At 33.8% G+C, this 13895-nt stretch overlaps 1 protein-coding gene across 8 annotated transcripts in view; it reads right to left on the reverse strand.

Moving 5' to 3' along the window:
* NBEA (neurobeachin) overlaps positions 1 to 13895 on the reverse strand; it is a 557443-nt gene that overhangs the window by 74457 nt on the left and 469091 nt on the right. For all 8 annotated transcript variants that reach the window (XM_025049493.1, XM_025049492.1, XM_025049491.1 and 5 more), the window contains one exon: positions 409 to 549. In XM_025049493.1, the coding sequence (XP_024905261.1) occupies positions 409 to 549 (141 nt within the window). The remainder of the gene's footprint in view (positions 1 to 408; positions 550 to 13895) is intronic.

A 13895-nucleotide genomic window follows, 5' to 3' on the forward strand; every position in this document is an offset into this window, starting at 1 on the left:
GGACGTAAGGGGCCGGTAAAACAGAGAAAAACATCTCAAACAGGTAACCAGGTGAGTGATCGTGCCATTTATTTAGATAGTAGATGTAGTAAGAACCACAGCAGGTTTGCAAGGAAGAAGAGTCTAGTTTTGAAAATGATTTTTATAATATTGTGAGATATACAGGTGGGAAATACCAAGTAGGATATAAAAATAGATTTTGGTTCTTTTTGTAAGTTGTTCAAATTTAAGAAGTTCACAATAATCCATCTTCCTAACTCAATTTCGCAAATGAAGCAACTCACTTCTACTTCATTGGTCTCTAATCTTCGTTTAAAACAAATAAGAATATTTGATTTGTATTTAATTTACTTATGTTAAAACCTTTAAGGCATTAATGGCAAACTGTGTCTTAACAGAGATACTCACGATCCGAACAAGCCAGGATAAGGTAGATGTTGCTGTTGAATAATGCGTGTTATAATGGTATGGTGGGCTTTGATCATCTTCCCATGTCTCATAACGCTCTGCATAAAACACAGCTCTCTTTGGGTTCAAAGCACCAATTGGCTACGAAAAGAGAAAAAAAATAAGCATTTTGTTTAATACAGTCATATTAGCCATTCTACATTATAATTCTATCCTGAAAATAACTTACGATTAATTCATTTATAAATGATTTAGTAGTACGTTTTTACCAAATTTAATTTTGATATTAATTATAGATCATTACACTTGCTAAAAATCACCCAAGAAGGTGCCTTATGTATGTATGTAAGGTTTCTAGATTTTACCAAAAGTTTCAGTAAACTGGATTATCAGAGATGATCCAGTTTAAACTATTAAGTGAAACCAATATTTTAAATGTTATTTTCCTGGCTACCTAACAACCACCATAATGAACACTTAGCTGGACGACAGGATACCCAATGAGAAAGTGAAGCAGTTGACCATGTAACAACCATGTTAGAGAAAACCTTGTCTTAGCCTGTCACCCAGAGTGCAAAAGACAACATCGCCCATATGGAAACCGTGCACGGGCGGCTGGAATGTCAGTCCAAATCTATTACACTGAAGCATGCATCCTTCTGATTAAGTTAAACAGCAAACCTAAGGCTGATGGAAATAGTTCAGACAATTCAGATTTCCTGGAAAGCATTTTAAGGCCACTAAGACCTTTCCTATCAATACCGCCCCGTCACCCATTATGATGGTGATCCCTACAGTGGAGCACACAGTAAAATGCTCAGGGTGGTACAATACATATTTTTCTTGCCGCAAAGCATGTGTTAATTGGATCATTGTCTAAAATTTCTTAGCACACCTAATCGTTAAGAATTTCTCGCATGTAGTCCTCATGATTTCAAAGAGCAAACTGCCTTAGCTTGAATTTTTGTCTGATTTTGGCTGAACAGGAACTGGAGTCCACTCTTATGATACTTAATAGTTACATTATTTTGTTTTAGGTTGCGTACTATAAAAATAAATGTTTATAGAGAAAACAAAAGATGAATACTAAATATAATACATAATTCCTTTATTTCAAAATTTAATATTACTAGTTAACTATGAAGTTCCCCCTAAGGCTTAATTTTAACAAGAGAAGTAGTAGAAAATTAGTGTTTCAATGGGACAAATAATGCTACACAAGAGAGAAAGATTCATTTATAAATTGCTTAGAATCTTTTTCTTTTCGTCCTAGGGGACTAATTCAGACAACACAATGCTGTCAACAGTTAAAGGTCTGTTAGAATTTCCATAATAAACTATTTGTGAGGGTTCTTACTCTGAATATTAAATTATTCGAATATTAAAATTATTTGCAAATTATGTTCATTTTTCTTTAACTTGATTACTAGTACGACTAGGCTAAACAAAGACTAAACAATTTAATCATTTACCTCTTAAAAACTTTGGTTTAAATATATTTTTTAAATGTTCTAGGCTTAATCTTCAGTGTGTTAAATCTCACTGGTATCCTTCAAATCCTTTTGCACAGATGTAAAAAGGCAATGTAATTTCATTAACTGTCATAGAAAGTGTTAATAATATTTAAAACAAATAATTACTTTTTGGGGAAAAAGGTAATCACTATAGTGAAATGAATGTGAATTCTGTTACAATTTAGCAATAGAAATGGTAACTTTTTCTAAAATGGGCTACATATTTTATACTTTTCTAGATGTGTAGATGTTTCTCTAATTCAATATTATAATTATATTTTTCAAAGCATTTAACATGTTTAATACCTTGTTCTGTCTAGAATATGGCAGAAGATCTTTCACAGGCATAACATGTCTGACAATCTTTAAGGATTGACCTTATCTGATATTGTTTGCTCTTCCAGACCTCACGAGACATTCTTGCAAAAGGAACATGGCCCTTGCTCTAATCTTTTCCAGCCTTCTCTTCAACTACTGGAAAAGGGATAAAGTAAATATTTATACTTTTTATTTTACTCGAGTTTCATCAAAGTCATTTTACTGGTGTGTTTTTCACAATAATACTGTGTAGGAAACAGCTGCACAGCATTAAAGTCTGTAAATGCCTTCATTAGTAACTTTTAAAATATATTTCTAATTTTGAATTTTTATCTAATGCATTTAGAAATAAATATCATAAAGCAAAATGTAAATGATTTGGCTTGTGCTTATTATCTTCCAATTATTTTACTTCTAATAATCAAGAAACAATACATCATTCCAAGGAAAAATGCTTCACAATATCTGTTTGGGAAATGAGAATTTCATCACATCACAGATGACATATTTTCTTATGGGACCCAAATATTTAGAATTATCTATGTCTGTCTGTCTATCTATCTAATCTATCATTTATCTATCTATCTATCTATCTATCTATCTATCTATCTATCTATCTATCTATCTATCATCTATCATTATCTACTTACCTAAACCTACCTATTTACTTGAGTATTTATACCTAAGTATAAATTTATAAGGTTTTAAGTTATCCTTTTAAAATTTCAGCAAATAATGCAACCCAAATTTAGCAAATAATAAGGTAATAATTCTAATAATAAAGTTAAACTATACTTAATGAAATTTATACATTTATTTTGCAATCCTTTTCAAATTTTATCATAATTACCATAGCAATAACCAGTTTCCTTTTCTCTCAAATAGGAGGCATATTTAGACAGAGCCACCTCTGTGCCTTTTAGGTGTTTCTGTATGAAAAGGTTTAATTGAAAGTTTAGATATTGCTATTAGATATATTATTTTGTCCTTGTAAGTTGCTACAAGTTGACACTGTGCCAGATAACAGAAAATGATGCAAAAATTAAAAACAAAATTTCTACCTCTACAACACTTTATTATTATAATTCATTTTCTAAAACTGCTATATAGCCTGAAAAGCTTGCGAAAAGCATTATTTAAATATAAAATTGGTGGAAAATTTTATGTGTAACATTACCATGTCTACATAAAACACTATTAAATTTATTGAAGAAGTAATGTTGAAGATTTTCTCTATCATTCAATTTCCCCTTTTTGTGTATTAAACAGAGAAATTTGTCTCAGCCTCAAGTGCCACAAAAAGCTCTGTTTTCCTGAAAAAACTGACTTTATTATATGGAATAAAAATCATAACAGATGCTTATGGAGATTTATGTTAAAGGTTCTGAGAAATATTACTGTAAGTAGAATTGTTTAACTTTGTTTACTCCAGAGTTTCTTATCTATCATCTATCTACCTACCTATCCACCCATCCATCATCTAACTCTTTATCTATATCTATCTATCATCTATCATCTATCTATGTATCTATCTATGTGCGTCTATCTATCTCTATCTATCTATCTATCTATCTATCTATCTATCTATCTATCTATCTATCATCTATCCTAAACCTCATCGTCCTTTTTGTTTCTATAACTGTTAACATGCGAGAGAATGGGTGTTCCTTGAAATACACTTAGAAAAATTCTGATTATAATCTTTATGGTATATATTTCTGAGTGCTACCTTTTCATTTGATTTCATTTTCCTAATTTCTTTCCGTTTCTGTACTTTGATCTATTGATATTTTTTTGTTTTATATAATCTTATGCATTTTATCAAGTCCTTTTTTATGGGACAGGTATATCGATTAAATGAGGTAGACAAAAATGAGCAACAAAATATTTAAATAAAAAATACTTTTGGGTAAGTGGCACTATATGAGCGATTAAAAGGTTTTTAGAGAACATAAAATTCTTGAGCACAAATCAAAAATAAATATGGATTGACTTTAGGCATGCGTGGTCAATGCCATTAAAATAGATTACATTTCTTAAGAGCGAAAAAAAAAACAAAACGATTTTCAAGGAGAAATCCGAGGTCCAATTAGAATATTAATAATACTGAACGTTGGGATATCCGAAAACCTGAAAATACTCATGACGTTCATGGTATTAGGATTCCACAGGGAGAGTTCACTATTGCTGCTGCAACTGCTAACGGCACTAGAGATTTGTGTAAGAGATTGCTTTCACATCCATCTTCTAGATGGATTTTCATAAGTCTCTGTGGTGTGCAAAGCATCCATTATGAACCTAACTCGATGTTGAGGACACAGGTCCTGGGTGTCCACGCTTCCCATGACACTGCACTGTCTCTCCATTGCTAAATGTGAAATTCTGGACTTGATGTCATTTTTTTCTTCTATAACTGCATACTATTCCTTATCCACCACAGATCCTCAGCAATGGAATGAACGTTGCAGGCCCACTGTCCCTGACATTATAGAGGAGGACAATGAAGAAAAGTCAAATCAAGATCACATTTCTAGTCAGAGGGTATCCATTCTCAGAACCAGCTGAGGCTTCGTGCTAGATACAGCCTGAAGCTGGATACCGCTGATTGATTGGTTTGGCCTCTAAGTACTAATTTTAATTATCTCAATACTCTTAACACATCCGAGCTTCTAACATATCTAGGTTATCTTGTTATTGTTCACTATCATAACCAAGGGCTTGGGAATCCATAGAACAGGCTTCAAGAATTCTTGCCTTTTTTTTTTTTTTCCACTCATGAGCTACATATCATTATTCTTAAAATTCTCATTTATGACAATGTAGAAATCATACCTGCTTCTGTGTTCAAGTGAATTCCCTGCCTCTCTTTTAGCCTGACCAGGGAATTTCAACTTATTCTTCGAGAAGCAGCTCAAATTTCATCTGTGAAGGCCTACATGACACCATCTGGTTATAGTTAGGCATTTTTATGACTTTTTTTTACCCAGTAAACTAGCCCTTCAAGGGAATGTCCTGTTTTATTCAACTCTGTAATCTCAGCACCTAAGACAGTACCTGGCTCTTTTTAGATGCATAATAAATGCTGAATAAATGAAGACCTATTGAATGGATTATATATGTCACATTCTATATTTCCAAATGAAAATTTTTGACAAAATTTTTAGGCAAAATCAAAAGACAAATAACAAAGTGGAAAATACTTCTGGCAATATGATAAAGGGCTAGTTTCCTTAAAAATGAGCTCTTACAAATCAGTAAGAAACTAATAAATGATCTAATTAAATAAATGAGCAAATGAGAAGAACAGGCAATTCACAGATGCAAATTTCCAATACATGTAGCAAAAATGGCACCAGCTCATACGATGTAATGGGTACTTTTTTTTCGTTGTTGTTCGTGCACATTACTGCTGCTTCCTTTATGAACCACTCCTTCCTCACTCTTGGTCTACCTGGTTCACTCAGGTGGGCTGACTCCGCTACCTGACCCCCTTGGTGAGCATGCGATCCAGACTTGTCGATCAAGCTTATTCTATCAACATGGTTACTAAGATTAGTATAGAAATGCAGGCATGATTCAAGTGTAACTTTGCTGAAACTATCTGGAAAGAAGCATTCCCTCTTTCTCACGGGGCTACGCAGACATCACTGCTATAACACAGGGAAGCCTGTGAGAGAATTAAGCCAGTCAGGATATCTACTAGAGATGTTGCATCTGATGATCCCAGTGAGCCTTGGATCCAGTTGTCCTGTCCTGGGTAGACAGGCCAATAAAAAGTTTATATTTCAAATTAACACCAGGTTAAGTCGACTATCTGTTACTCGTAACCAAAAGTCAGAAATACACTTGCAATTCTTAAAATGTCCAACAGAAACTATTTTTAGTCGTTAGATTGTCAAAAATTATTGTTTCACAATACTCAGTGTTGGCTGGGGTGTAGCAAATCATATATGTCATAATACAGTTGAAAGAAATATAAATAGGTATAAATTTCTTGTGGGGCAAACTGGTAGTATTTTTTCAATGTGCACTTGTTTTTGATCCAGTAATTTCACTTTGAGGAATTTATAATGTGGAAATAATGAGACACGAGGATATTTCTCACAGCATTTCTTGAAATGACTAAGAAAAAAACCCCACAAAAAAAGCAAAATAAAACAAAAACAACTAGAAATACTCTAAATGTCCAATAAAGGACTAGTTAAATAAATGATGATATACCCACACTGTTGTGGGTATTATTATGCATCTAATAAAAAAGGCTGATTTGAAAAGATTCCAAAGTAAATTCATTCAATAAGTACTGAGGGCCTACTACATGTCAAAAATTACTTAAGACCCTGGAATAAGATAAATGAGGTTGTTGTTCTTGAAGCTTGCATCCAAGTAAGTGTGTGTGTGTGTGTGTGTGTGTGTGTGTGTGTGTGTGTGTGTAGAGAGACAGAGGCAGATGAAATCTAAATAATTAGAGAAATGAGAAAATACCAGACATATGTGCTCTACTGGCAATTAAAGCAATAACTGGATAGTGGCGACATGGTATGGTAACAGGAAAGGCATCTCTCATGAAGAACCTCCGAAGAGAGATGTGAATGACCAGAAAGAATCAGTCACATGAAATTCGGGAATAGGAGAATTCAAGTCAGAGCAGGAGTTAGTACAAAAGCTCTAAAAGGGCCCGATTGACATGTTCCAGGCACAGAAAGAACAATAGTGTGACTCAAGCACGGCAGACAAGAAGCAAGAGCTTAGGAGATGAGGTGACAAAATAGCTTGAGGCCAGTCTTATGGGTTTGCAGTCCAGGGTGATGAAATGCGTTATGGCAAGTGCGGTGGAAAGTCAGCAAGTGGTTTTAAGCAGGAGAAAAACAAGTCCTAAGTTAGGCTTTACGAAGTTAACTCCAGTGGTTTTGTGAGTGATATTCAATTATCTTTACTATCTTTTACCAGGACTGAAAAGGCCATTTGCAAAAACAGCATCATGTCGCATTATCAATATTTCTCTAAAAATTCTATATGTAATATTTTCAGTATAATATTTTCAGCTTAATATTTCAGCTTAATATTTTCAGTATATACATATTTATATATTGATTTTTATATATATTTATAGTATACATGCACATATATAATATACTTTTAATCAAATATTCGTAGAAAAGTTTTTAAAGAATATACATGAAACTATAATAACAAAAGATTTTTAATGTTCCCTAACCCTTTTTTACTGTTTGATCAAGAATTTGGTTTATCTCATGTACAGAATTATGACCCAGAAATAGCTTTCAAATGTGAACATTTTAACTTTTATACATTTTCATTAATTACAGTAACTTTATATTTTAGCTTGCAAACAATAAACACCATTCATATACAAATATTAATTCCTATTATCAATCTTCACTGACATTTGAATCACCATATAGTGAAACTTCACTAATTAAAACAAGTTAAATGACAACGTGAGGAAAAAAAGACATGGAGAAGGTAAGATGTCCTGTTAGGATAACTGGCATGGTCTCTTCAATAACCCAACATCATGAAAAAAAGTGTGCGTGTGTTGGGGGCGGGGGCGGGAACTTTTCTAGTCTGAAAGACACTTAAGAAACATAAGAATCGAATGTAACATGCAGCCCTTGACTGAATCCTGGCTTGGACAAACCAATTGTTTTTACAGATATATGAGAGATAATTGGGAAAACTTGGTTCTGGACATGGCATTAGATATTAGGGAGTTACTGTAAGTTTTGTTAGGGGTGATGATGGTATTTTGGTTATGTAGGAAAATGTTTATTTTTCATACTAAAGTATTTATGGGTAAAGTATGATATTTTTAATTTACCTTAAATATTTCAGCGAAACAAAAAAAGCTAAAATGATGATAATTATATCATCTAGGTATTGGGTAAATGTGTGTTAGTTATTATTGGTACTTTTATTTATGTTTGAAAAATTTTATAATAAAAAGTCAAAATAAAATAAAAATGGAGTGTAAAAATCAAGCAAAAATCTTTCAGATTCACACTGTCCTTTATATGGTACCTATGTTTGGGGTTTTTCTTACAGATTGCTTTTAATTTGAAAATTTGCATTTCTAAAATGTGTGAAGATTTTGTTCTTTTAAATAGGTTAAATGTTCCTTTTGCAATTTTATGCACACTCATAATTTGTTTAATATGGTCTTTCACCATCAGGTGAACTTCAGCTAATCACTACACAACTTCCACATACATTCTTAAGAAATTGAATCTGAAATAATGAAACATTAATAAAAGGGAAGTGTTAAAATTTACATTTTGCCGGCTATAACTGAGTGTCACTTCATTTTATAGTTTTCTACAGGGCAGAGGAACACGATTAATTAAATTATGAAAAGAGATAAACTTGAGCCAAAGTTGCATTTTGATTAGCTGATTAGCTCATTCACAGATATGTCAGTTCCGTGTAGGGCTGAAGTTACAGAATGACTCACTCAATGCATTTATTTCTTTTGCCTCTTCTGCTGATATCCGACATGACTGTGAACAGCGCAGGGCAGAGAACAAAGGTGGAGGGTAGCTATGGGGTAAATTAATCACTAGGCTTCTAAAAACCATTAAAAAAATATATTCTACTTACTTGTTAGAGGGAAATGGGTAACAAATGAAGGGAAATGCCATTGATATAAGAAGAGCCATTACTTCTTCATAGAGTTATAAAGGTAAAATGAGAAAATCTATATCAGATGCGTAACACAGTGCCTGTCATGTAATAAGTGCATGTCAAATGTTGGTTGTTATTGTTATCATGATCCCAGAATATTTCCTAAGAAAATTAGTTTTAAATATTTTAGTGAAAAGTAACCATTTTTACATAAAAAAAAGCAATGGAGGTAAAGTAAAATATCTTACATATTCATGTGTCAGTTCTAAAACCTTTCTAAGCACTCAGTAGTAGGATAATGACGAGCCTAAAAATTAGTTTCAAGATCATCTCTATCTAATATTCTATTTCAGCTAGAAAGCAAGGTTAAAGGGAACTACCTGCCTGTGGCCTAGTTTTGCCGCGATGATGCTACACGTTAGATGTGACATATGGCTGGTCAAACAGAAGCGCAAAGAGCAGGCTTTTACCTTCTACGGGTAGCATTCTCCTCAGAGCACACACTAGACAGTGCTGCTGTTGTTTCCAGCTCCTTCTTTAACAGCTTAAATTTTTCAAAGCAGGACAGACGCTACTATTTTCTTCCCTCTCTCTCTCTCTGAAAGGGTAGGACAGTTGGCTAAATGGGAAGGGACAACGAGAGAGGCTAAGGGGGCATGCCACATAAGCAGACAGAACACAGGACCAGTTTGAGAGTTCTGTGTAAATCCCTAAAACTCTCTGTCACCCTATTATATATCTCCATGAAACAACAGTGAAGATAAAAAAAAAAAAAAATCCTCACTATTTCTATTTAACATGGTGTCTGTGAATCAACTTTTTTCCTTGTCTGCACTTTTCTTGGTTCTTCTTTCGATTAGAAGAAAAACAGCATAGTATGCCACTGGGAGAGCTAAAAATGACGGTAAACGCTCAAGGGTATGAATCAGTTTTTGTCTTTTTACCTCATGCCTGGCACAGAGTAGGTGTGCAGTTAATGCTTGTGTAATGAAAGAATACATGAATGAATAAAATTATTAATTTAGATAAATGCAATTTTGAAATAGATGCCCCTTTGCACTTCTCCCTTGCAAGTTATGCTCTCAGCCTGGATTATTCTGTGAGTTTAAAACAGTATCCAAATATTGCCAATCAATACCTTGTCTTAAAATAGTACTTTTCCTTCAATACTGCAACATAAGCAGGCTTAACAAAGATAATTTTCAAACTGGGTTATATGTTAAGGCAACATTCAATATATATTTAGAAAAAAATTCAAATTTGGCAGTAGTTTTTTTGGCAGGTGATATGTAATTAAATTCACACATTCACATTTTTATCTTCTAATGTTTTATATCATCATAGTCAGCTACTAATACGCTTAGTAGTTTTGCCCATTCTTCAGGTTTTGTTGTTAAAACTTAAGCATCAGGTAGATTAGATACGAGTAAATAAAACTAATTTCATTTTAGATATTGTTAAGATGAAAAAGAACTGTAGGAAGTTGCATCGTTTTGCCGAGTTGAACGTTTCCCACCTTAACAGCGTAAACCCTTTTTTATTTGGTTTATAGACATTTGGCAGTATCGAGGGTGGACGGTTGGAGAGTATTCACACTTCAGCGCATCCATTTGCATTATCACATTTCGAAGCCTCAAGGCATTATCACTTCCTTTTTTTAAGTAGCATAATAATTTGGGAAAATGGTTATGCTTATCATCATCTGTCAGTCAACAACTCCTAGGTTAACAAAATATATTTTTTCCACTCAGTGAATGGGTGTGTATGTGATGTCTTATGCTCATGTCAATATCAGCAGGACTTGGCTCTGTGATGAAACTATTTCATTTATCAGAGGGCATTGACTGGGAAACAGGAAAATTCCATTTACACTTTAATGAGCAGAGGCTGTGCTTCCTGTCAGAGTCATGTAACCACTGTAATTTAAGAGTAAAGTTCATATGAGTATATGTAAATAACAAAAGCACTAGCATATATCATGTTTGAAGATAGATTTTACTACAAGGTCACATCTCTATAAGAAAAATCTGTATAAAATGGGAGAAGAAATTTTTACATCCACTGTTGGTTGAATATGGAAAAGAAAAGTCAATGACAGATTGTTTCATTTGCTGTCCATCATGCCAAACAATAAATATAACCTTTAACCTGTATATGTAGTAAATAATACTCGAACCTGTGATGTCTAATCAAATGAAAAGGGTCTAATAAATTTTACTGACAAAGAACTTTCAGACTCCTGTACTCTTTAACTGTTCAATTTGTGGACTAAAAAAAGAATTAGAATATTATAAATATAATAAAATATTTCACTTTAAATAGAGGTGTATCTCAAGTTTCAATAAAAATTTAACTTCAGTATTTTGATGTTTAAGATTCCAATAATTTGACAACTTAGATTAAAAATATTTATTGCATGAAAAAATTTTATATTTTATTAAAAAGTATTGTTTTATAAGAATAAAATTAAATCAAATAATATTTTATTAGATTTTTAAATCATACCAAAGATCGTGAACCCTCAGCTGACAAATATGGAAGTTTGCTCTGTAGTTACCTGTCATTGAATGTCACCTGCATGCTGGGCATCACACTAGGTGCATTTTGTTCTTTCAATAACGCTCTTATGTAAATACTACCGTGTTCATTTTAAAGACGAGAAAACGAGTTCGGGGAGCTTAGGAAGCAAGCCTAAAATCGTATGGCACGAGTCAGCTACGTTTGAACAAAGCCTATGTTCTTTCTATGTTCTATTTACTAAACTCTCAATTTTTTTCTCTCAATTTTAATAGTGATACAAAGAAAATAAAACAAATTGTTTGGTAATTCTAGAATTAACCTGTCTTAGCATCCAGTAAAAAGATTAGGGGTGCTGTGTGATTCCCACTCTACCTTGAGCTCCTGCCATGGGAAGTGTCTGGCTCGACTCATCTCCATTTAGCATGTCCCGCCCCTCAAGGATTCGACTTCCCGTGTAAATGTTACCTGAGTGCTACAGAAGTGGATGCAGCATGAACTTGGCAAGAGCCAGGAGGCCATCCCCAGCTCATACCATCACCCCATCCATATCATCAAAGCCCCGGGGAAGATACGTCTGGGGCAAAGACCTTATTTTTACTTATTTTGCTTCTCAGTTTCGGTTCTTGTCTGCACGATCTTATAAAAATATTATTTTTTTCAACATGCTTTTGCTACATATTAGATGCTGTTTAAGAACAAAGTAGACAACCATTGTTTTGTCAATACAGTCTGAACATCTTTTGGAGGAGTATGCAAGATATGCATGTAAGAGTTGAATTATAGACCTAGAGCAGATACAGTATGGGAAGAGATATATCCAGGTGTACCCAGATGTTTAAAACTCTTATGCACCCCTCTCATTTGCCTCTTCCATGAAGCCACCCAGGCTTACTCAAGAGATAGCTCCTTCCTTTGCACTGAGGGCAGATCCAGGTTTGGCGACACACAAGCAATTTGTAGGAGGTGGGGCTCTTTAAGAAAATGAACATAAAACTATGAACAAAGTTAGGAGCATGGCATGAGAAGAAGTCCCTGAGATTTGAGGGGCTTTGAAGTTTTAGCTTCATTAGCTTTATGGTAAATTTATCCTGACTCCACTTAATGTGCATATATTATAACTGTATGTATGTAATAATCAACCTACTGCCTATTGGTTTTTTTCCTTGGGAGTTGGGGCTATAAAGCCCTCCTAATATCACCTTACAAAGTTATTACGTATTGTTATGTGTATACGAACCTGAAATTTATTCACTATTCTCTAGATTATATAAATCATAAAGAAGAAATTCTCAGATACACTATCTGACACTTTATATAAGTGTCAAACCCACTTTCTTTAGGGAACAAGAATCCAACTTTCCTCTGGGCAGCTCTCACCCTAGCCTTCTTAGACAGGGTCTCGTGTGATCCTGACTCTACCTCGAGCTCCAACCAAGGGAAATGACTGGCTTAGCTCATCTCTAATGAGCATATTCCATCCCTCTGAAGCAGCACCAGTGATGCAGGCGGAGACATTGTCTAGGATTTCTGGGAAAGAGGTTCCTTCTGTCTTTCGTGAGAGCTACTTGGTAAGGTGCGCTCTTCCTTTGGGTAGTATGATGTGAGGTCTGGAACTGTTACAGCCATTCTGCCAATAAAGGGAGCGCTTGAGGTTACTGGAGGCCATTCCCACGGTTGGGACGGCAGAACGGAGTGATGGAAAGAGCAAGGTCCTCGGTGGCATTGTCCGCGTCGCTTGAGAAAATCTTGCTGAAAACTAAACCTTCCGCCGAATTTTTCAGTTATAAGAACCAATAAGAACCAATATCATTGCTTTATTATCAAGCTAATTTGAGCTGGGTTGTCTGAAGCTTTCATTCAAAAGTCTTAACTTATATAACATAGAATTTCATGAAGCCAGTGTTATGTAGGGGTATAAAGAAAGAAAAATAAAATTTCAATTTCTTTAGGACTGTTCATTTCATAACATCTTAATTTTTTTATTCTGTAAAGAATGTAAAAATTATTTGTTGTTCACTGAAATAAATTCTAGAATTATTTACTGCTAGGAATTACTACTTGAATCCCAATCTTTGTTTAGGAAAAACTTCTTTTGTTTAGAGATCTTTTAGAATGTTCCCGGTTAATGATACCATTCAAATGCTCCAATTCTTCCTTGATCTTTTAAAAAGTAACAAACTCTCTATTAAAATTTTTCATTTGCAATATTAATTAAAAGTACAAGGATTTCAGGTGCTCCTTAGTGGTCATCTCTTCACTAAAAAATATTGCATCATTAGTAGTTTTTTTCCTTCCAATTATATTACTATACTTCAAATGTCATTTTCCCATTAGGCATATAATATGATATATTTTCACACATTAAAATCCTGTTTATTAATGATTTTTATACAGGAAAGTCTTGGGTTTCTAGCCCATTTGTAAGAAGTTCCTATTAAGAAATTCAATGAAGCATGGAAACAATGCGAGAGTAATTTATTAAGATATCAAGGG

Source organism: Pteropus alecto, unplaced genomic scaffold, assembly GCF_000325575.1.
Source record: "Pteropus alecto unplaced genomic scaffold, ASM32557v1 scaffold16, whole genome shotgun sequence".
NCBI classification, from domain to species: Eukaryota; Metazoa; Chordata; class Mammalia; order Chiroptera; family Pteropodidae; genus Pteropus; species Pteropus alecto.